This window comes from Aquarana catesbeiana, linkage group LG01 (genome assembly GCF_042186555.1).
Source record: "Aquarana catesbeiana isolate 2022-GZ linkage group LG01, ASM4218655v1, whole genome shotgun sequence".
In the NCBI taxonomy this organism is placed as follows: Eukaryota; Metazoa; Chordata; class Amphibia; order Anura; family Ranidae; genus Aquarana; species Aquarana catesbeiana.
In genome coordinates, this window is record NC_133324.1 from 108,022,951 (window position 1) to 108,048,350 (window position 25,400).

General features: G+C 47.2%; 1 protein-coding gene across 1 annotated transcript in view; it reads left to right on the forward strand.

Moving 5' to 3' along the window:
• Positions 1–25,400, forward strand: part of LOC141145574 (granzyme A-like) — a 187,329-nt gene that overhangs the window by 120,043 nt on the left and 41,886 nt on the right. Inside the window, 4 exon segments of the mRNA XM_073632416.1 lie at positions 11,558–11,699; positions 14,988–15,023; positions 15,025–15,124; positions 17,168–17,425. Of these exon segments, the coding sequence (XP_073488517.1) occupies positions 11,558–11,699; positions 14,988–15,023; positions 15,025–15,124; positions 17,168–17,425 (536 nt within the window).

Sequence of the window (25,400 nt, forward strand, 5' to 3'; positions counted from 1 at the left end):
GCCCTTAGGCTGGCCCCAGGAGGGCATCCTGTCTCATTGGTGATGTGCCTCCTCCTCCTCCTCTCTCCTATCAGGCACCCACGTTGAGTCAGTGACCTCATCATCCCCTCCCTCCTCATCACTGGAGCAAACCTGGCAGTATGCTGCAGCAGGGGGAGCATGACTGCCAGATTGCTGTCCTTCTTGGGCACCCCTCTGTCCGTGCTCATGTTACTGCCTTCATCTAGCTCAGTATCATCATCAGAGCCTTCTAAACGCTGGGTATCCTCCTGGAGCATATACCCAACACTGTGGTCAAACAGTTCGAGGGATTCCTCAGGAGGACATGGTGGGGCTAGGGAAGGAATCACTGATGCCATTGAGCCGAGGGAAGAGGCCGCGTTGGCAGCTGCTTTGCCAGACAAAGTACCCTGAGCATGGGTGAGAGAGGATGAAGAGGATGAGGACGACTTGGTCATCCACTCGACCAAGTCTTCCGCATGTTGCGGCTCAACATGGCCAGCTGCCGAAAAAAAGGCCAAGCGTGTCCCACGGCTATGTGCTGATGAAGATGCACCGTCTCCATGACCAGCACTGTTGCCTCTAGACACAAAGCCTGCTTGCCTTCTTTTATTGGCTTGTACAAGCAAGAAATACCGCGCTGTGATTAAAATATCTAAAATAAACGTATTGATTGTGCTGACAAAAAATCAAGGAAATTCTAAAGAGCTGCTGCTAGGAGTGAGAAACACACAAACATAAATAAGCAATGAGTAGCAGCGCTACCCTTTGGCTTGTGACTGTCTGCCTCTCCTTGTTGGCCTTCCAGACATACTAATGGCCTGTAGCTGCACTAAGCTGGGATATATATAGGTAGTGATAGGATCAGGAAAACACCACCAACCTTCTACAGGTAGCTTTAGCTTTAGGTGAACACTGTGCAGAGCTCGCAAAAAATAACTTGTAGCTTATTTAGCTGCCTGCGGTAGTGATAGGATCAGGAAAACACAACCAACCTTCTACAGGTAGCTTTAGCTGAACACTGTGCAGAGCTCGCGAAAAACTAACTTGTGGTTTTAGCTGAACACTGTGCAGAGCTTGCAAAAAAATAACTTGTAGCTTATTTAGCTGCCTGCGGTAGTGATAGGATCAGGAAAACACCACCAACCTTCTACAGGTAGCTTTAGCTGAACACTGTGCAGTGATAGGATCAGGAAAACACCACCAACCTTCTACAGGTAGCTTTAGGTGAACACTGTGCAGAGCTTGCAAAAAAATAACTTGTAGCTTATTTAGCTGCCTGCGGTAGTGATAGGATCAGGAAAACACCACCAACCTTCTACAGGTAGCTTTAGCTGAACACTGTGCAGAGCTCGCAAAAAACTAACTTGCAGTTTTAGCTGAACACTGTGCAGAGCTCGCAAAAAACTAACTTGTAGCTTATTTAGCTGTCTGCGGTAGTGATAGGATCAGGAAAATCCCACCAAACTTCTACAGGTAGCTTTAGGTGAACACTGTGCAGAGCTCGCAAAAAAATAACTTGTAGCTTATTTAGCTGCCTGCGGTAGTGATAGGATCAGGAAAACACCACCAACCTTCTACAGGTAGCTTTAGCTGAACACTGTGCAGAGCTTGCAAAAAACTAACGTGTAGTTTTAGCTGAACACTGTGAGGAGGACACACTACTCTAACTTGTAGCTTTAGCTGAACACTGTTCAGAGGACGCACTACACTAACTTGTAGCTTTAGCTGAACACTGTGAGGAGGATGCACTACCCTAACTAGTAGCTTTAGCTGAACACTGTGCAGCGAAGCTCATCCCTACTCTTAACTGTGAGAAAAACATTGGATTATGGGTAAACCCTATACACATAAACCCATGTATTTCCTTGTAGTTAAGAGGGCTGGGCTGGAAGGGAACATGTGTCTTTTAGACACATGCCCCCTTCTATGACACTGCAGTGTGAGGCGTGCCTCCAGTGTAGCATTTTTATTGGACAGCTGGGGCCAATGGTACTTTACCATTGGTCCAAGACTCCAAGCTGTCCATTGAGCTCAGTGCCTCTGACAAGAAGCGAGGAGAGGCACTGTGAGCTTATCCTCTCAGTCTGTTGCAAACAGAGTGTACCAGCTTGTATTTAAACTGGCTGCTCTGTATGTAGCTTTTGACAGGCTGAGCAAGAAGCCCTGTATCTCCAGAACTATAGATTATAGGAGCCCCAGATTTTGACCAGTGGTGGGGTAGGACTTCAGCTACCTACCCCCAAGGTCCCCGAGCCTCGAAGTCAATCCCCCCCCCTTTTTTTGAAAACTGACAATTTTTATTGATTTTCAAAATTTTCAACAGAAAATATAAGAAGACACGCATTGTTGTAGAAAGCATATACCTGGCAAGTTATCAACATACATTATGGCCAGTGATAAAACTTGGTTAAGACATGCAAATCATACATCCAAAGACAGTATGTGGTATCATCAGATTAACTGAGTAAGATTCAGAATTTCTGTATCACAACAGAGTCTAACCTGCAAAAGTGCATGTTGACGAATGGAGGAGAAAGGGAGTATAGTGAGGGGGTTAGGGAGAATCAGAAAAGCAAGAGAAAGCGGAGATGACCAGATAGAAAGTAGTGGGAGAGGAAAGATAGAAGAGGACAACCACCTGCCCTAGGAGCTCTGCACTGCCCGGCACCAACCACATTCAACCTCCTCGAGGTCAAGGTTCATCAGGATATCAGGTTGTAGGGGCCTCCAGCATATCCCACAGCTCCCACACTCGATTGTGTATATTGAGGGTTTTATTTAGGGAAGCTGTCAGATATTCCATTCGTTTACCATCTCTGATCCTGAAGTGCAGTTCAAACAATGAGGGGGGTTCCCTCCTTTTCCATTTCAGGGCTACCAAACATCATGCAGCTGTTAGCACCTGGGCTAAGAGCTTTTTAGACAGTTTAGAAAAAGAGGGGGGTGGGAGGCCCAGGAGGAAAGTTTTCGGGTTGAAGGGCACCCAGGAACCAAAGATGGAGTGGAGTAAGGAGTGCACCATCTGCCAGTAGAAGGGGATTAGAGGGCAGGTCCAATAGGTATGATATATCGTTCCCACATCTTTACAACAGCGCCAACAGCAGGGATAGGCAGAGGGGTATTTGGAGTGGAGCAGGTCAGGGGTTTGGTACCAGTGGAGTAATATCTTGTATTGGCTTTCTTTATAGAGAGTGCAGATGGAACTCCTAGAGGCCTGTGACCAGGGCCGTCTTTAATATGGATTGGACCCTGTGCAAAAAAAAAATTTGGACCCCCCTCCTCCATGCAGTTTCGCTCTCCACCTGAGACATACAATAAATAGCAGCTAGACTCAAAACCAGTTTACTGAATCAGATAAGACAGCAAGTGCGATTGGTTGCCAGAGGTTACAGTGTATCATTACCACTCACTGACTGGTTGCTAGAGGTTACAGCACATAATTCTGCTTGTTGATTGGTTGCTAGAGATTACTGTATATCAATACTGCTCACTGATTGGTTGCTATAGGCTACTGCACATCCTTACTGCTTACTGATTGGTTGCTAGAGGTTAATGCACATTATTACTGATCACTGATTGGTTGCTAGAGGTTACAGCACATCATCTCCTCACTACCTGCACACCATGGACTGTGGAGGTGAGGGAGCCCATTAATAGACAGAAAACTCCTAGGGATCCTAGGACTCCTGGGCTCAGTGGCAGTGCTGGGGGGAGGGGAGGGTGTGATCAATGGAAATGCTGATTTTTTTGATACTTACTACCATATGAATACAGATGAATACCGCCTCTATTTACATATGAATCCTGCCAGTCTGCCACTATTTACATATGAATGCTGTCACTATTTACATATCAATCTCGGTATTTACATGTAAACACAGGGTCTGCAGGTGAGTCATCTCTACACAACAATAGGGCAGAGCTGGGCAGCATTAGTAACAGAACTTCACACTGCGATATCAGGACACAGCATGGGACTAAAACCTCAAGGTACGAGGGAATTTAAACTGGGATAGTTGCCAATTATGAGGCAGCTGCTTTGGGCCCCACAACAATGACAGGGCCCAGGGCAGCTGCCCCTTTTGCCCTGCCTTAAAAACGGCCCTGCCTGTGACCATATGAGCTGCCACGTCTTCAGGGGTATATCCTCACCCAGGGCCTGCTCCCACTTGCACATATAGGCATGTTGAGGTGCGGTTGGCGACAAGTCCATGGTCAGGAGCTGGTAGATGCGCGAGATCATACCTTTAGGGGACGAGCCCTCTAGACATATTTTTTTAAATTCAGTTAAGGGGGAGAATTGGAGGTTCGTTACCAAAGATTGCGCATAATGACGTATTTGTAGGTAACTAAAAAAAGCCTTTCTGGGCAAGTCAAAAGCATCTTTCAGATCCTAAAAGGATTGCAAGGTTCCGGTATCCACCAATTGACCGTAGCGAAATAAGGCCCTATCCATCCCAAAGTGGGACATCTGCGAGGTCAAGCTGTCCGGGACATTGGGTGTAAATAGAAATGAGGTGACTAGGGAAGCAGTAGTGGTAAGCGGATACATCGATTTAGCATGCCGCCATAAAGTTCGCAAGAGGGCCATTGGTCCTAGTAGCTGTGACCCGCCGAGCGGTATATCTGAACTCCGCAAAATGGAATTTGGGTGGGTGGGGGCCAGCCACAACTTCTCAAATTGTGTCCATCAATTGTAGGCATGAAGGTTACACCAACAGGCTACAGGGTGTAACAGGGCTGCTAGATAATACTTGGCTACGTTGGGGAACGCAAGACCGCTTTGGCTGCAGGGGGGGCATACAGGACTGGTCTAGAAACCCGCTGCCTCTTATAATTCCAGAAAAACTTTATGAAATCGCCCTAAAGGTTCCTAAAGTGCGAGGCTGGGATGGGGATGGGGATGGACAGTGTCTCAAAGAGGTAGAGACGTTTAGGTAGAATCGCCATCTTGATGGTCACCAGGCGGCCAAAGAGAGATAGCTTTAAAAATGTACATTTTTACGCTAGGAAAGCAATCATACTGCAGTGGATCAAACCCCCACGGTACAACAATGGCAAAACCTGATAGACCGGGCGCTGCCATTATACAAATTGACATACATGGGGCGTAATTGCCCCAAGAAATTCGACAAACTGTGTGCTGCATGGGTACGCGAGCGGCGGTTGCCTCTGGAGTGGGACTTGGTTAGCAGTATAGGACCAGATTTATGCAGATAAAGATACAACGCTGATACAATTTTGAAAAGATGGTGGAGGGATCTTTTGTTATCCTCTTGATTTTTCCTCCCCTGCCCCCCCACTCCCACCCCCCCCCTTCTTTTTCTTCTCTTATCTGTCCCATTCCAGATGTCTGGAACTCCCTCCCCCCTGCCTCCTGTGTCTCTAGTTCCACTCCGAAGTGCCCCCGATGCTGATCGCCCCCCATTTTTTCCCCCTTTTTTTTTATTTTTCTCTATTGCTAAGCTGCCACTAAACCAGCTCTAATGTAGCAGTCTGAACTGTATTGTACCCGGGTGCTTAATATTTCATTGATGAGATTGTTTTTCTTGGAATCTAAATAAACTTTTTCTGTTGAAAAAAAAAAAAGATTTCCACTTTGCCATGGTGGCCCTCATGGAAGTGTATAGTTGGGGGAAATTGGCCTTATAGAGGGTGTCGTAGGTGGGTGTGAGATGGGGGACACCGAGGTATTTTAAAGAAGAAGTCTTCCACGCATAATTGAATGATTGGGAAAGGGTAGACAGTGTCTGGTGGGGTATATTGAGGGGGGGCTTCCGTTTTAGAATTATTAATTTTGTATCCTGAGAGGCACTGTAGCAATCTAGCTCTACGTGTAGGTTCAGGAGAGAAACGTGGGGTTGCGTAAGTGTAAGCAGAACATCGTCCGCAAATAAGGATATCTTAAAGTCCCTAGTGCGGACAGGGATGCCGTGGATGTTTGGGTTCTTTCTTATATGGGCTGCTAGGGGCTCAATACATAGGGCATAGAGGAGAGGGGAAAGTGGGCAACCTTGTCCCGTTAGTAATAGGGAAGGTGGAGGAGGAGGCAACTTTTTTTTTTTTTTTGATGGCAGGTGAGGCTCTGCCTCCCCTGACTACATGTCCCTGGTATGGACTCCAGAGAGAGAGAGACATAATTTTGCTCCTGTAAAAACCATAGTAAGACCTCATCTGGAATATGCAGTTCACTTTTGGGCACCAGTTTTTAAAAAGGATATCGGGGAACTGGAGAAAGTGCAGAGAAGGGCAACCAAACACATAAGTGGAACTGAATTTATAATTTTTTGAGAAGAGGAGAGTAACCACTTCCCACCCACCGTATGCAGAATGATGGCTGTAGGGTGGTTGTATTATCCTGACTGGGCATCATATGATGTCCAGCAGGATAAGCCGCTCGTAGGCGCGCAGAGCGGTGGTTAGTGGTGCGGTGTGTTGATCTGACACACCGTATATCCGATCTAGGTAAAGAGCCTATGTTGTAGGCTCCAGTGGCGGCTGGTGGTAAAAAAAAAATTTTTTTGGGGGGGGGAGGCGGCAAACAATGCCGTAACTAGCTAACTAACTACAGGATCAGTGTGTGAGGAGGAGATTGTGGTAACAGCTAGTTACCACCTACAGTGCACACTAAGACACACTGATTGCCCATAAATAAAGAGCTCCTGTCACCAGCCCATCAGAGTACCCAAGCTCCTGTCACCAGCCCATCAGTATACCCCAGTAGCTGTCACCAGCCCATTCAGAGTAATCGAGTACCTGTCACAGCACATCAGAGTAACCGAGTACTTGTAACCAGCCCATCAGAGTAACCGAGTACCTGTCACCAGCCCATCAGCATAACCAAGTACCTGTCACCAGCCCATCAGAGTAACTGAGTACCTGTCACCAGCTCATCAGAGTAACCGTGTACCTGTCACCAGCCCATAGAGTAACCAAGTACCTGTCACCAGCCAGATGACTTCCCTTCTGGTTCCTGATCCTGTTTGCTGCCTTTGATCTCTGGATTCCTGTTTTACTGGCTTGTTCCGACTACCCACTCTGGTCCGATCTAGGTAAAGAGCCTATGTTGTAGGCTCCAGTGGCGGCTGGTGGTAGAAAAAATTATTTTTTTTGGGGGGGGGGGCGGCAAACAGTGCACGCACAGGCCACACCCCACCACCCAATGCCCCGCAGCCCCCCCCCCATCTGGTCAGTCGGGAGCACTGACCCCATCTATGGCGGGCAGCGTTTCACCTGGGCAACAGGCGGTGGCTTCTCCTTCCCCTGCTCTCCTCCTCGGCATCACGGGCGGCTTCCACTTCCCCTGCTCTCCTTCGAAGGCATCATGGCGTCTTCCGTCTCCTCCCTCCTCCTCGGTGGCCAATCGGGGGAACGGGTGTGAAAATAATGAATATTAATTCGCTATTGTCACACAACTGGGTGGGTTCAACTGCGCTGCACCCCGAGCCCACCCTTTTTTGAAGCCTATTAGAGCCTCTGGCTCTAATCACGTGCTTTAAAAAAAAAAAAAACCATTGGAATCCATACGTCCGGCACCCCTAATGGATGGGCCGCCACTGCTAAGCTCTTTACCACGTGTCCAATCACAGCTGATCACATGGTAACCAGGAAGTGCAGTTTATCAGCTTTCCTCCATTCGTGTGGAGCGGCTCTCCTGACAGGGGAGGGATCAGCGCATTGATTATCAGTGCAGACCCATCAGCAGTGCCAGTGATGTCCATCACTGCCCCACCAGTGATGCCAACCTGTAGCCACATGTGATGTCAGTCAGAGCACACCCACATGTGATGCCAATCGGTGCCCATTAGTAATGCCAGTCCTTGGCCATCAGTAATTCCTGTCTGTGCCTCCTCATCAGTGCTGCCTATCAATGCCATCTATCAGTCCCGCCCATCATTGCCCATCAGTTCCCGTCATTGCCGCCCATCAGCGCCGCCTATCAGTGCCACCCATCAGTGCCGCCTATCAGTGCTGCATATCAGTTCCAGCTCATCTGTGCGGCCTCATTAGTGCCCATCAGTGCTGCCTCATCAGTGCCCGTCAGTGAAGGAAAAAACGTACTTATTTACAAAATTTTATAACAGAAACAAAGAAACACGTAATTGTAGCGCAAAAAATAAACAAGCCAGTGGTGATCAAATACCACCAAAACAAAGCTCTATTTGTGGGGAAAAAAAGATGAAAAATGTCATATGGGAACAGTGTATGGCCGCGCAATTGTCATTCAAAAATGCAACAGTGCTGAAAGCTAAAAATTGGCCTGCGCAGGAAGGGGGAAAAAGTGCCCTGTATTGAATTGGTTAAAGGGAGATATGATCAACATGTACAAATACACAAGGAACTTGGTGTTAAGTTATTCACAGAGGACAAGAGGGCACTCTTTACGGCTGCAGGAAACAAGATTTCATCTCCAAATAAGAAAGGTTTCTTCACAGTAAGAGCTGTGAAAATGTGGCATAGACTCCCTCAAGAGCTAGCTCTGGCCAGCTCAGTAGATTGCTTTAACCATTTCCCTACCGGTGCATTGTAAAATGATGCCGGCAGGAACATTCCCTCTCTCCGGGCGGACGTCATAAGATGCCTGCCCATTCTCACCATCCCCAATCAGGTTAAAGAGCCAATGAAAAATGTCCCTTTATCACGTGACCGGCTGTGTCCAATTACAGTCGGTCACATGCACTGTCTCTGTGCACGCTGCTCGTGCTCACCCCCAGGGGCGTGCAGCGTTCAGGGATGAGGCGTGTCACTCTGACACATCCCATCCCCAATCAGGGTAAAGAGACAATGAAATTGTCTCTTTTCCACGTGACTGGCTGTCAAACCAACCTGTGGTAACTAGCTAACTAACTACAGGATTGGTGTGTGAGGAGGAGATTGTGGTAACAGCTAGTTACCACCTACAGTGCACACTAAGAAACACTGATTGCCCATAAATAAAGAGCTCCTGTCACCAGCCCATCAGAGTACCCAAGCTCCTGTCACCAGCCCATCAGTATACCCCAGTACCTGTCACCAGCCCATCAGAGTAACTGAGTACCTGTCACAGCACATCAGAGTAACCGAGTACCTGTAACCAGCCCATCAGAGTGACCGAGTACCTGTCACCAGCCTATCAGCATAACCGAGTACCTGTCACCAACCCATCAGAGTAACCGTGTACCTGTCACCAGCCCATAGAGTAACCAAGTACCTGTCACCAGCCAGATGACTTCCCTTCTGGTTCCTGATCCTGTTTGCTGCCTTTGATCTCTGGATTCCTGTTTTACTGGCTTGTTCCGACTACCCACTCTGGCTACCGAACCCTGGCTATGTTTTGACTACATTTGCACGGTTTGTATTATTTTACCATTTTATTAAAAAGTGTGGATTTTTACTGTACCTCTGTCTCAGTCTTATTCATTGTTCCTGACACAGAGTACCTGAGTACCTATCTGCAGCTCATGTCTCCTAGAATATACATTGGGTGTTTTTTTTTCAAAATGGGGTAATTTTGTGTACGTTTACATTGTCCTGGTGGTTCAGGGCCTTCAAAAGCGTGATAGGTTGTCATGAAATTAAATGTGTAATTTATGTTCGTAGAACACCTGCCGGTGCTCCCTGCATGTTGGGCCTCTGTATGTGGCCAGGTTGTGTAAAAGTCTCACAGATGTGTTATCGCCATACTCAGGAGGAGTAGCAGAATGTATTTTGGGGTGTAACGTTTGCTATGTACATGCTATGTTTTTGAAAAATCGTATAAATTGCTAACTTTGTGTTAAAAAAAAAAAAAAATACGACATGTTCAAAAGACTCATTGTGCCTCATAGAATATACATTGGGGTATTTCTTTCCACAATGGGGTCATTTTGTGGGTAATTCCCCTGTCCTGGTGCTCTAGGACCCTCAAAAGTGTGATAGGTCGTCAGGAAATTTTATATGTAATTTATGCTCCTAGAACAGCTGACGGTGCTCCCTGCATGTTGGACCTCTGTATGTGGTAAGGCTATGTAAAAGTCTCACACATGTGGTATCGCTGGAACTCAGGAGGATTAGTGGAATGTATTTTGGGGTGTAATTGCAAGTATGCATATACTGTGTGTGAGAAATAACTTGGTATTATGAAAATTTTGTGTAAGAAAATGTATTTCTTAATTTTTCCAGGAATTGTAGGGAAAAATTACAACTTCAAAAAATTAATCGTGCTTTTACTAAATACCTTGGACTGTGTACTTTTCAAAAAGGGGTCATTTGGGGTGTATTTGTATTGCATAGCTCCCAACTGTCCCTGATTTTGAGGGACTGTCCCTAACTTGAATGTCCCTCTGTCCCTCATTCCTCCTCATTTGTCCCTCATTGTGGTCAAAACTATATAGTTGGATATAAAATGCACTATTTATCTTTCAAAAAGTGTTTCCCAGTGCTAAACCTTTGCTATGGTACTGTCCTGACATTTCAAAGCCTCAAGAAATTAGATTGGCACCATAGCTTGTAGACTCATAGAAAAAAGTTATAGAACTTTAACACAGACTAAATAATATACACTAGTTTGGGTTATTTTTACCAACGATATGTAACAGTATAAATTTTGGCCCAACTTATGAACAAAAATTACTTATTTGCAAAATTTTATAATAGAAACTAACAAAAAAGGATTTTTTTTTTCAAAATGTTCACTCTTTTTTCACTTACATCACAAAAAATAAAAAACCCAGTGGTGATTTAATACCACCAAAAGAAAGCTCTATTTGTGTGAAAAAGAAAAATTAAAAATTTTGTTTGGGTGCAGTGTTGCATGACTGAGTAATTGTCATTCAAAGTGTGAGAGCGCTGAAAGCTGAAAATTGGTCTGGGATGGAAGGGGGTGAAAGTGCTCGGTATTGAACTTGTTAAAAAAGACCTATATTCTTTCCTAAATGTACATAATATAACTTAATACTAATATTTATAGGTAAAGTTGATCCAGGGAATATCCAACTGCCTCTCGAGGGATCAGGAACAAAATTTTCTTTTTCCCCTGTTGTAGCAAATTGGATCATGATTTGCTGGGGTTTTTCACCTTCCTCTAGAGATCAACTGTGGGTATAGGATTGTGTATATGGAATTGTATGTTTTTTTTTTCTTTTATTAGTTAAACTAGATGGACTTGTGTCTTTTTTTTAACCTGATTAACTATGTAACTATGTAGGAAGATTGGATTTTATACCGAGTTGCTGGCCTTTGTATGTTTTCTACCTGTGTTTTTGGGGTGGACCCATATATTTTATTATGTATTTTAAAAAATTATCATTTAATGCCAATACAAAAACCATGTGTAAACTTGGAATTTCATTGTGTTAAATGTGAGATTTAAATGCCCACTGCTATACAATTTCCACAATTAGATTATAGTATTGCTGTGAACAGTCTAGCAATGTCATAATTATCTGTACATATAAAATCTGAAGTGTCCATTATTTCTGTGGAGTTGTCTATATAATAGAAGTTGTGGTTAGGAGTACTAAGAGAAGCTCAGCTCTTTCATGTGCACACTTCATAAATGGTGCTCAGTAATAACTCAAATGCATTTTTGGTTCAGATGTCTGTTCTGGAATTGTAGGAGGGAGAGAAGCAAATCCACACTCCAGACCTTACATGGCCATAGTACATTCTGGGGAATCCTTCTGTGGAGGCATTTTAATTAAAGATGACTGGGTTCTAACTGCTGCCCATTGTATTTTGTAATTATTCCTTTTTTTGCTAGTAAGATGATATATCTGTAAAGAAGAAGTGCAACTTGTAGTGGTTGCAGGACTCATAGACACAGGATAATGTATAGCGGGGGTCAGTAACCTGGAGATCGTGGTCTGGGCTTGCTGACCTGCCGTGTAAAGTTAGAGCTGTAGTAGGGAGCAAGAGCCGCATAAGCCGATGCATCTTCTTTAGTCCCATGCAGAGTGATACCAACTGCACTCCATCTCTTATCCCAGCTAGCGGTCTCCAGAGTGGTGCCAGCAGGAAAGAAGAGATCTTCAGATCAGTGTGAAGCAATACGTCGGGAATAATAGAATAGGGCTGCTTTCACACGCATGCGCTGCGGTTTACCCATACTGTGGGTGCAGCGCAGTGTACCTGCAGCTTTTCTGTTTGCTGCACTTAGCCATAGACTTCTATTATATCCTGCGGGTTTGGTGCACTTTCTGAATGAAGGAGTTTTGGTGTGCTTTCAGAAAGTACATCACACCTGCAGGGTATAATAGAAGTCTATGGCAAAGCATAGCTAGTCCAGAAAAGTCAGATGCAATGCGCTGCACACACGGTACAGGTAAACCACAGCACATCAGTGTAAAAGCAGCCTTTTAGTAAGAATTTGTTTACATTTGCAGTTTGGGGGAGGTGGTAAAACCCCATAGTTAAAACGTATTTTTACTACCTCTTTCCCAATCACACTCCCTTTAGCTGCAGTGCCAAGGGGTGTACACATGTCGCAGCAGGAGTTATATGTCCTGTTATGGTTGGTGGGTGTAGCACTTACCAAGCATGACCCATACAAGTGAATAAGACCGCTCTGCAAGTGCCCTGCAATCTTGTGTAGTACAGCAAACAAGGGGTTAAAGGCAGTGCTGTGTTGCTTTTTCACTACCTGCTTTAATCCCGCTTGCAGAGTGGCCACATTTACTCTAATGGGTCGCAAATGACAGGCAGTAGCACCCACCAAAAGCAATAGGGGGTTTCATTCCTGCTGTGGCAGGTGTACACCTTTTGGGTGCTGCCTCAGCAGGGTAGGGATTGGGGGCAGAGGGTAGGGATTGGGAGCAGTAAAACTGTGTACCCCCCCCAAACTTTACGTGTGAAGGAGCCCTAAGGGTGCTGCTGCGGAATGCAACTAAGGGCTCATTCTCCAGTACAGCAGGCACTGCTGCTCCTCTGAAAAGTGATCTGAGTGTGTTTGACAGGTGATGAGGAGGAAATATGTTGCCTCCTCACCACCTGATTTAAACCTATAAATGCCATGCAATGCATGTGATTGCAACACGGTAGTGTAGTGGTACCCCCGTAGGGGCTGCTAAGTGTTGTGGCCCACCTATCACTCTGCCCAGCCCAGCATTCACTTCCCAGACTCTCCAAAACAATGAACAGTCCGTTAGCTTTGTTTTGTGTTTTTATTGAGGGATTAGAAATTGAATGGGGTTAAGGAATTCATGGGATGCCCAGAAAGATTTGCATAGCTTTGGACAAATTACACACTCTCCTCTTCCTCCAGCACAATTCTTTCTCCAGACTATTCCTTCCTCTTCCCCCAGCACAACTCTTCAGGCACAGCTAGCACATGGTTAGGCCTGACACTGACTTCAGCCAGGCCCTAGCAACAGCCCTTTACAGGCAGGGACCGTGGGCTCCTCTGGTGTAAAATGGAAAGCTCTGGTGCTAGCTGTCCTAGGTGGACTACTGATCCCAGTCAGCCCTCCCCAGGCCCTGCCAGCCATCCTGGCTGCAGCTGCCTGTCCCCACTGCCCATTACACCACAGTCCTCACTGGCTCTACATCCATCTCAGATTGCATCCTCCCAATCCGCTCCCGCATTCCTCCCTAGCGTTCCTGGCCATGTGTCACTCACCAACACCTGGTGGATCCCTCCTGGAGACTTGCCCGGCAGTACTCTCCACTGTCATCTCCTGCTCCTGTCCAAGACACCCCTGTGGTTTGTGCGAGGGTCCTGTCTAGTTCTGAGCCCCAGGCCCAAGATCACCTCCCCAGTCTGGGAAGCTTCCTCAAAGGCCCTGACAGTCTAGTACTCCATCTCTCAGTTCTTCCACCTGACAACTTCCCCCAGCTGGGCTGACCCTGGGTATTTCAAGGAGGCCTGCCCCCCACCAATCCTTGTTGGGGATTGGTCAGGGCTCCTTGATACACCCCAGACAGCTCCACCTCTCTTCCCCTCCTTCCTTCTAGAAGCCTCTAGAAGCAGAAGGGAGGTAACCAAAAGATGATGCTGTCTTTGTGTCACCAGCCTACTCTGAGCCATTCCCAGCCCACACAGATCAAAAAAAGCAGGCCTAGCTTACTGCTAGGCCTGACTAAATTTACCTGTACCAACAAAATCCAATTTCTAGCACCTACATAAAGTAGGGGGTGCTACAGTTGTATGACAATTAGAGGTTTAAATCAGGTGTGAGGAGGCTACACTATGCAATACTGTGCCCAGTGATCTTTGGCTTCTCCCATATTGTTCAGGTAGATCTCCACTTCTTTAAGGTTGCCTGCCCCTGATGTATAGGATAATAACATCTTTATCTGATCGTCCAGCAGACTGGCTGCATTAGGGTACAAAATCCATGCTTAGTAGAGCTGCGCGATTAATCATGGAAAATCGTTGTTTGCGATTCTCCGCCCGCCACAATCGCAACTTTGGATTTAAACGATTCTGACCATTCAGCAAATTGTCAGTTTAAAAGCGCATGCCACGCAGCATTCAATGGGATGTTACCTATTTCGGAGCAGGGGGGAAGCTGTCGGAGCCAGCGTGAAACGTCTGACGTCAGCAAAGAGGAATGTGATTGGTCGGTAAGTATGTTTCCTCTTCCCAGAGGTCTTGGGGGCAGTACACCAGCACAAGCGTGACTGCAGCACTGAGTGGCACTGGCGAAATGTTAGCTGCCTGCTATACTACTTTTTTGTTTTTTTTAAGAATCAGAAAATGCTTTTTATTCTCTCTTTTATTCTTTCTTCTGCATGAAAATCAGGGTGAATGAGATTTACTATTGTGTTAACACAACAACTAAACTTATGGGTTGCCTATTGCTTATTTATTAATTTGTTACATTTCACCATTCCAAGATGTGAAAGCCCTGGCTTTTATGGAGTAATATTATAAATATTACTATTACGCTAAACACTATAAAATTATAAAAGCATAGGCCGTCTATACCTGACCTATACCCACCTATATTATTTTTTAGACAAGGTATGCTGAGGTTTACTATCTTCTATTACATGTGAAGCTCATATTTCTAACCTCTTGTTTCCAGAAATGAAACAAAAACCACAGTGACCCTGGGTGCACATAGACTGTGGATCTCATTTACAGATTATTGATGTAAAAAGATCTATCACACATGAGCATTTTAACTGGAAAAACTACCATAAGGACATTCAGCTTTTGCAGGTATGATCTATCTGTCTATTTATCAATCTCAATCTCATTGTCGTTCTGCCCATCTATATATACCATTATTACAGCGATGGCAAAAGTGCATGCATAGTTTTATCTCTAAACTCCCCTATAACAGCAGAGTGTCTAGCTCTGATTCACTACTTTCATAAAATAGTTCAAAACACAAACAGCTACTTGTGATCAGGGCCGGTACAAGGGGGGGGGGGGGGGGCGGAAGGGGCGGATGCCCTGGGCAGGACCATTTAATGGAGGAAGAGGGGCGCAATAGAAGCGCCAGTAAACCGGTGTTGTAAAAATTCCTGCTACCTATGCAGAGTTTACAACACCGGATGCGCGAAAATTGATAATTTTTAACACCCGGCACAAGCCTGAGACCAGCCCCGCCCTGCCCCTCACTTCCCTATCAGGGTTTCTATCCTGCATTGGAGGATCTACCCATCAATCGCCGACAGCTGGCACCTGACAGGTAGATCGAGATGCATGCAGAGCAGCGCAGGAAGCATCTGTAATAAGTTCTCTCTCTCATATCACGCTGCTCCCCAGCGGCCCCTCCTCTCTTCTCGCCCTTCCCTATTTGCTTGTGACATCATCTGGGATGGACGAGAAGAGAGGAGGGGCCGCCGGGGAGCAGCGTGACATGAGAGAGAGAACTTATCACAGATGCTTCCAGCGCTGCTCTGCATGCAGGCTAGTAAACAATGTGCCACACTTAATGTGCTATGTGCCCTATGATGTGCCCTGATGTGCCCTATAATGTGCCCTGACGTGCCCCATGATGTGCCCTGATGTGCCCCATGATGTGCCCTGACGTGTCCCATAATGTGCCCTGACGTGCCCTATAATGTGCCCTGATGTGCCCCATGATGTGCCCCATGATGTGCCCCATGATGTGCCCTGATGTGCCCTATAATGTGCCATGTGCCCCATCATGTGCCATTATGTGCCCTGATGTGCCATATGCCCCCGTGCCCTGATGTGCTCCGTGCCCTGATGTGCCCCCTGCCCTGATGTGCCCCGTGCCCTGATGTGCCATATGCCCTGATGTGTTCCTTACCCTGATGTGCCCCGTACCCTGATGTGCCCCGTGCCCTGATGTGCTCCGTGCCCTGATGTGCTGTGCCCTGATGTACTGTGACCTGTGCCCTGATGTGCTGTGCCCTGATGTGCTGTGCCCTGATGTGCCCTGATGTGCTGTGCCCTGATATACTGTGACCTGTGCCCTGATGTGCAGTGCCCTGATGTGCTGTGCCCTGATGTACTGTGACCTGTGCCCTGATGTGCTGTGTCCTGTCGCTCTGATTAGAACGGTGTCATTGTACTGAATGAGGCGTGACAAGTTTCCCCAGTGTGAACCACGCCTAAGTCACTGATCGCCGCCATTACTAGTATTTAACAAATTCCCAGTATAGATCCCATTGTCTGTAGTACTTGTAGCTTTCACAGCGCCGGGGGGGGGGGCGCAGTTTTCCATCTTTGCCCTGGGCACCAGATGACCTTGTCCCGGCACTGCTTGTGATTATCCTCAAACATCCCTCTCAGTGAAGTCAAGGGTAACTCTTGTAATTTAGGTTACCAGCTGGAGGGATCCAAGGACAAAGGGTCACCCACTGGAAATATTTGGGTCTTCTGGAGAAGCTGCATGCAATTTGTCTGCTCATACATTGGTTCTGGAGAGCCTCCACTTGCCCAGCTACCTCTACATCAGGTATGTCCTCTCTGAGCTGCTGACGGAGAAAAGCTGAGAAACGTATAATCTCTGGTTGCGTTCAGGTAGTTGTGGGCAATGGAGTTAAAAGGGGCCCACGCCTGCATTTGAGCATGGTCAGCGAATGGTCACTCAGCTACACTGTAATTTATTTTTTATTAATACCTATCATTGATGATTGATTAATTTAATTTACCAGGTAGAATCACCCCCTAGGGTATGCATACCAAACCACAGCTCTATAGCAAACAGAGCAACTTCATTGTATTGTTTACCATTATAATGGTCAGATCTATTATGTCATAACTTATGCTTTTCATTCATTTCAGCTGGCAAACAAGGCAACGCTGGGAAAATATGTCAATTACAAAGTATTGCCAAAGACATATGAAGATGTTGCAAATGGAACAGTCTGTGAAACTGCTGGTTGGGGGACAATTGAAAATAGCAGACTGGCTTATAAGTTATTGGAAGTCAATGTCACAATTCTAGACAGAAAGCAATGTAGCAGGAAATGGCAAAAGTATCAAATAACTAAAGAAATGCTGTGTACCATTGTAGGGCCTGAAAGGAAAGATGTTTGCAAGGTAAATCTAATTATTTGTATTAATATAAAGACCCAACCCTACAAACATACAATACCCCAGAAATATTAATACAATGTGCAATATATGGCTGCAGCTTTCAATTCAATATACACAAAATAATATGTACCACAATATAATAATAAAAAAGGCGCAAAATATAGTGTGCACTATATCAAATAAGCACCAATGTAAAAACCAAAGTGATAGTGCGTTATATCAAATAAGTACCAATGTAAAAACCAAAGTCACCAGGTGTATGACAAATAAAGTATAGTCTATCCTGCCACACTTCTAAATAAACTTGAAAGTTCAGTCTTTCCATTGTGCATGAAAAGTGCTCAAATAAAGATTAATCCAACAGTGTTAAATAAACTTCTCAAGAAAGTTCAGTGGCGTAACGTGGGTTGTCAGCGCCCGGGGCAAGGCAAGTAATTTGCGCCCCCCTAACCTGCGGAGTTTTAGCACTCCCTGAGTCGCTTCCTTTCCTACAATAGTACTGACCTACCTGATTCCTACAACAACCACTACACTGACCAACCTGATTTCTATCCTGACCACCCCACTACACTGTCCACTAAACTCCACTAAACAGCCCACCCCACCCCACTACACTGTACAGTACACTACACTACACTGCCCACCACACTACACTGTCCACTAAACTCCACTACACTGCCCACCCCACTACACTACACTGCCCACTAACAGCCCACCCCACTACACTGTCCACTAAATTCCACTACACTACACTGCCCATCCCACTACACTGTACAGTACACTACACTACACTGCCCACCACACTACACTGCCCATCCCACTACACTGTACAGTACACTACACTACACTGCCCACCACACTACACTGTCCACTAAACTCCACTACACTGCCCACCCCACTACACTGCCCACTAACAGCCCACCCCACTACACTGTCCACTAAATTCCACTACACTACACTGCCCATCCCACTACACTACCCACTAAACTCCACTACACTGTCCACTAAACTACACTGCACTGCCCACCACGCTACACTGCCCACTAAACTCCACTACACTGCCCACCCCACTACACTGCCCACCCCACTACACTGCCCACTGAACTCCACTACAATGCCCACCCCACTTACACTACACTGTCCACCCCACTACACTACATTGCCTACCCCACTACACTACACTGCCCACCCCACTATACCGCCCACCCCGCTACACTACATTGCCCACCCCACTAACACTACACTGCCCACCCCACTAACACTACACTGCCCACCCCACTAACACTACACTGCCCACCCCTCTACAATGTCCACCCCACTACACTACAATGCCCACCCCACTACACTACAATGCCCACCCCACTAACACTATACTGCCCACCCCACTAACACTAAAATGCCCACCCCACTAACACTACAATGCCCACCGCACTACACTACAATGCCCACCGCACTACACTACAATGCCCACCCCACTAACACTACACTGCCCACCCCACTAACACTACACTGCCCACCCCACTAACACTACAACAATGCCCACCCCACTAACACTACAATGCCCACCGCACTACACTGCCCACCCCACTAACAATACACTGCCCACCCCAATACACTACAATGCCCACCCCACTAACACTACACTGCCCACCCCACTACACTACAATGCCCACCCCACTAACACTACACTGCCCACCCCACTAACACTACATTGCCCACCCCACTAACACTACACTGCCCACCCCACTAACACTACAATGCCCACCCCACTAAAACTACATTGCCCACCCCACTAAAACTACACTGCCCACCCCACTACAATGCCCACCCCACTACACTACAATGCCCACCCCACTAACACTACACTGCCCACCCCACTACACTACAATGCCCACCCCACTAACACTACACTGCCCACCCCACTAACACTACACTGCCCACCCCACTACACTACAATGCCCGCCCAACTAACACTACAATGCCCGCCCCACTAACACTACAATGCCCGCCCCACTAACACTACACTGCCCGCCCCACTAACACTACAATGCCCACCTCACTAACACTACACTGCCCACCCCACTAGCACTAGACTTCCCACCCCACTTCACTACAATGCTGGCCCAACTAACACTACAATGCCCGCCCCACTAACACTACAATGCCCGCCCCACTAACACTACACTGCCCGCCCCACTAACACTACAATGCCCACCCCACTAACACTACACTGCCCACCCCACTAACACTACACTGCCCACCCCACTAACACTACACTGTCCACCCCACTAACACTACACTGTCCACCCCACTAATACTACACTGTCAGGCATGCTGCAAGTTTGCTTGCTGGCTGAAATGAATGCATGAATGTAGCGTGACTCTCCCTAACTGCTCGCTGGCTGGCGGCTGCTCCGTCCCTCCTCTGAGACGACTCATCTGCTTTTTTTCATTGATCAGTCTGCCACAATGCCGATTACCAGATAACGTCCCAGTTCCAGATCCGGCGCGGTCAGATGGAGAGGAGGAGGAGACGATGGCAGCGGCACAAATAAGGAGGCGGAACGGGACTCCAGGAACAGCCTTCGCACATGCACCGCCCAGGCCTGCTACAGCATATGACCCGATTCGCCCAATCACAGGGCACCATCTATTAAACATGGCCGCCGGATCGCAGGGGACACAGTAAATAGTAATTTGGAGGATTGAAGCAAAGTGACACACAATTGTGCGGGATTTCGCCCCCCCCAAATGTTGCGCCCGGGGCAACATCACCCCCTGCCCCCCCCCCCCCCCAACAACCACTACACTGACCAACCTGATTTCTATCCTGACCACCCCACTACACTGTCCACTAAACTCCACTAAACAGCCCACCCCACCCCACTACACTGTACAGTACACTACACTACACTGCCCACCACACTACACTGTCCACTAAACTCCACTACACTGCCCACCCCACTACACTGCCCACTAACAGCCCACCCCACTACACTGTCCACTAAATTCCACTACACTACACTGCCCATCCCACTACACTACCCACTAAACTCCACTACACTGTCCACTAAACTACACTGCACTGCCCACCCCACCACGCTACACTGCCCACTAAACTCCACTACACTGCCCACCCCACTACACTGCCCACCCCACTACACTGCCCACTAAACTCCACTACAATGCCCACCCCACTAACACTACACTGTCCACCCCACTACACTACATTGCCTACCCCACTACACTACACTGCCCACCCCACTATACCGCCCACCCCGCTACACTACATTGCCCACCCCACTAACACTACACTGCCCACCCCACTAACACTACACTGCCCACCCCTCTACAATGTCCACCCCACTACACTACAATGCCCACCCCACTACACTACAATGCCCACCCCACTAACACTATACTGCCCACCCCACTAACACTACAATGCCCACCCCACTAACACTACACTGCCCACCCCACTACACTACATTGCCTACCCCACTACACTACACTGCCCACCCCACTATACCGCCCACCCCGCTACACTACATTGCCCACCCCACTAACACTACACTGCCCACCCCACTAACACTACACTGTCCACCCCTCTACAATGTCCACCCCACTACACTACAATGCCCACCCCACTACACTACAATGCCCACCCCACTAACACTATACTGCCCACCCCACTAACACTACAATGCCCACCCCACTAACACTACAATGCCCACCCCACTAAAACTACATTGCCCACCCCACTAAAACTACAATGCCCACCCCACTAACACTACACTGCCCACCCCACTAACACTACACTGCCCACCCCACTAACACTACAACAATGCCCACCCCACTAACACTACAATGCCCACCGCACTACACTGCCCACCCCACTAACAATACACTGCCCACCCCAATACACTACAATGCCCACCCCACTAACACTACACTGCCCACCCCACTACACTACAATGCCCACCCCACTAACACTACACTGCCCACCCCACTAACACTACATTGCCCACCCCACTAACACTACACTGCCCACCCCACTAACACTACAATGCCCACCCCACTAAAACTACATTGCCCACCCCACTAAAACTACACTGCCCACCCTACTACAATGCCCACCCCACTACACTACAATGCCCACCCCACTACACTACAATGCCCACCCCACTAACACTACACTGCCCACCCCACTAACACTACACTGTCCACCCCACTACACTACAATGCCCGCCCAACTAACACTACAATGCCCGCCCCACTAACACTACAATGCCCGCCCCACTAACACTACACTGCCCGCCCCACTAACACTACAATGCCCACCTCACTAACACTACACTGCCCACCCCACTAGCACTAGACTTCCCACCCCACTTCACTACAATGCCGGCCCAACTAACACTACAATGCCCGCCCCACTAACACTACAATGCCCGCCCCACTAACACTACACTGCCCGCCCCACTAACACTACAATGCCCACCCCACTAACACTACACTGCCCACCCCACTAACACTACACTGTCCACCCCACTAACACTACACTGTCCACCCCACTAATACTACACTGTCAGGCATGCTGCAAGTTTGCTCGCTGGCTGAAATGAATGCATGAATGTAGCGTGACTCTCCCTAACTGCTCGCTGGCTGGCGGCTGCTCCGTCCCTCCTCTGAGACGACTCATCTGCTTTTTTTCATTGATCAGTCTGCCACAATGCCGATTACCAGATGACGTCCCAGTTCCAGATCCGGCGCGGTCAGATGGAGAGGAGGAGGAGACGATGGCAGCGGCACAAATAAGGAGGCGGAACGGGACTCCAGGAACAGCCTTCGCACATGCACCGCCCAGGCCTGCTACAGCATATGACCCGATTCGCCCAATCACAGGGCACCATCTATTAAACATGGCCGCCGGATCGCAGGGGACACAGTAAATAGTAATTTGGAGGATTGAAGCAAAGTGACACACAATTGTGCGGGATTTCGCCCCCCCCAAATGTTGCGCCCGGGGCAACATCACCCCCTGCCCCCCCCCCACGCTACGCCACTGCATAGGCTATCCTCCCTTCAGTTCATCATGAATTGTACACCTCACGAACCGTTCTGTGTCTGCTATCCTTCTCTGCCAATCTCTCCACTGACTTCCGCTAACCCAACAAATAATATTCAAAATACTAACAGCAACCTAAAAAGCCATCCACAATTCTGCAACTAGCTGCATCATCCATTTCGTCTCAAAATACCAACCAAACTGTTCTCTTCACTCCTCCCAAGACTTTCTGTTCTCTTGTCACCTACTCCCACACACACCTCCAGGACTTCTCCATATCCTGGCTTGTCCTCTGTAACTCCTTACCCCAAACTGTTCTACTGTGACCAAAGACTACCGGGAAAAAACTTAAGACTAAACCCTGTGTGTGGGGTGTGGGGTGAAATGTGTCAGAGTTGTGGCCTGGGCTGAAGCCATTTTGACTCTTCTATATACTCGGTTGCTTCTCTGGTGTGTGGTGCTTCCTTCTTGCCTACTTTACGTATCACCTATTCTAGCCACCTAAGTAATCCCTGAAAATCCATCTCTTCAGAGAGGCCTGTTCAGTCTCTAATTAGACAACTGTACTTTTATTTTCTCCATAAGCTCATCCCCCACAGTTATTACATTTTGTATCACTTGACTCTTTCTTTAAGATTGTAAGCCCTAATGAGCAAGGTCTGTGATTCCTCTTGCATTGAATTTTATTGTAACTGAACTGTCTCCCTCCATTTTGTAAAGCGCTGTGCAAAATATTGGCACTATATAAAACCTGTAAAATATTAATAATAGTAACATGACACTAGTGTTGTAATTACTAAGCTCATCATAGGTGACAGGAGAGAGTACACATGTGCATGTGCAGCACAAAAGAACATAACATCGCTCCTTCCTGCGGCACTAGGGAGCACTAGTCTCATCGCTGCTCCATCACTAAAATAACTGTGGAACCATCACTGGCTGCAGAGATACTTTTAAATGTGGTTTTAACCGCTTCCAGACCAGCCGCCGCAGTTTTACAGCAGCAGGCTGGCTCCCCTGAGCGAAATCACGTCACTGTACGTGATCTCGCGGGATCCGTATAGCAGGCACCGATGCTCGTGGCCGACGGTCACAATGACCGCTGGCCAGGAGCGATCGTGACCAGGAGACACAGAACAGGGATGAGTGTGTGTAAACACACACTTCCCTTTTCCGTTCTGACAGGAGTGACAGATTGTGTGTTCCTATTAGCTAGGAACCACGATCTGTCACTTCCTGTAGTTAGTCCCTCCCCCTTCAGTTACAATCACCTCCCAGGGAACACAGTTAACCCCTTCACCGCCCCCTAGTGTTAACCCCTTCACTGCCAGTGACATTACAGTACTCAATGCATTTTTAATCGCACTGATCACTGTATTAATGCCAAAGGTTCCAAAAATGTGTCAGAATTGTCTGATGTGTCCGCCATAATGTCGCAGTCATGATAAAAATTGCAGATCGCTGCCATTACTACTAAAAAAAATAAATAAATAATAAAAATGCTATAAATCTATCCCCTATTTTGTTGACGCTATAACTTTTGCGCAAACCAATCAATATACGCTTATTGTGATTTTTTTTTACCAAAAAATATATAGAAGAATACATATCGGCCTAAACTGAGGAAAAAAAATGTTTTTTTTTATATATTTTTGGGGGATATTTATTATAGCAAAAAGTAAAAAATAATGCTTTTTTTTCAAAATTGTTGCTCTCTTTTTGTTTATAGTGCAAAAAATAAAAACCGCAGTGGCGATCAAATATCACCAAAAGAAAGCTCTATTTGTGGGAACAAAAGGCTGTCAATTTTGTTTGGGTACGACCGCGCAATTGTCAGTTAAAGCGACACAGCGCCGAATCCCAAAAAGTGCTCTGGTCAGGAAGGGGGTAAATTCTTCTGGGGCTGAAGTGGTTAAATCTCATTGTAAACTCTGGCTGGTCAGTAGGATTAGCGCACTATGCTGTTATATCCATATGCGACAACAAAGTGGGCTTTTTCATAAACCTTAAACTTTAAATCTATGTAGCGCTGCTGAGAATACACAGATTCTCCCACAATAGTACAGTTGTTGCCAGTCACGAGCACAGGACCATGCACACTGACATTACAGGCTCAGTCTAGAAGATGTCTTTTTAGAATTTATTGCTTAAAAATTAAGAGGGGTTCAGGATACTCCAAAATAATATTAGAATCAATAGGAGGACAAATGTCTTAGCACAAATCCTTATACTAGCAGGCACACCTGAAATTCCTAAAACCAGGTCTTACCCACAATGTCCTAGGAGCTTAGCCTGTCCATAAGGGGTGCAGGGGTGCCACGCTCCCAATTATGCGTGGATTCCAATGGGTTTTTTTTCTTTAAGCATGTGATTAGAGCCAGAGGCTCTAATAGGCTTCAATGAAGGGTGGGCTTGGGGTGCAGAACACCCACTTGAATTAATATTCACTATTGTCACACTGATTCTCCTCCCAGCCAATTAGGAAGTGGGTCCTGAGACCCGTCACCCGAAAGGTGACAGACTGGCTGAAAGGACAGGTGATCCTATTGGACGCCTAGGAGGAGCGTGATGCAGAGGAGGAGGAGACGCGATGGAACACCCACGATCTAGATGGGGTAAGTGCTGGCCTTGACGACCAACCGACTGCGCATGTGGGGGGGGGGGTGCTGGTGACCGACTGACTGGGGGGGGTTGGCGTTTGTCACCCCCCAAAAAAAAACCATCCGCCACTGCAAGGAGCTATCTGACACCCAGCTTCCACTGGTAATTCATCAGTGAGGGAGATAGAGGATCTTTTTCCAGTCCACATCTCCAAAGCAGTGCCCTCTGGCAAAATAGGAAAATAGGAACCCTGCCGGAAGAGGCTGTTGGAAGAGCAACAGCATGATTGCATATAAACTGACTATATAC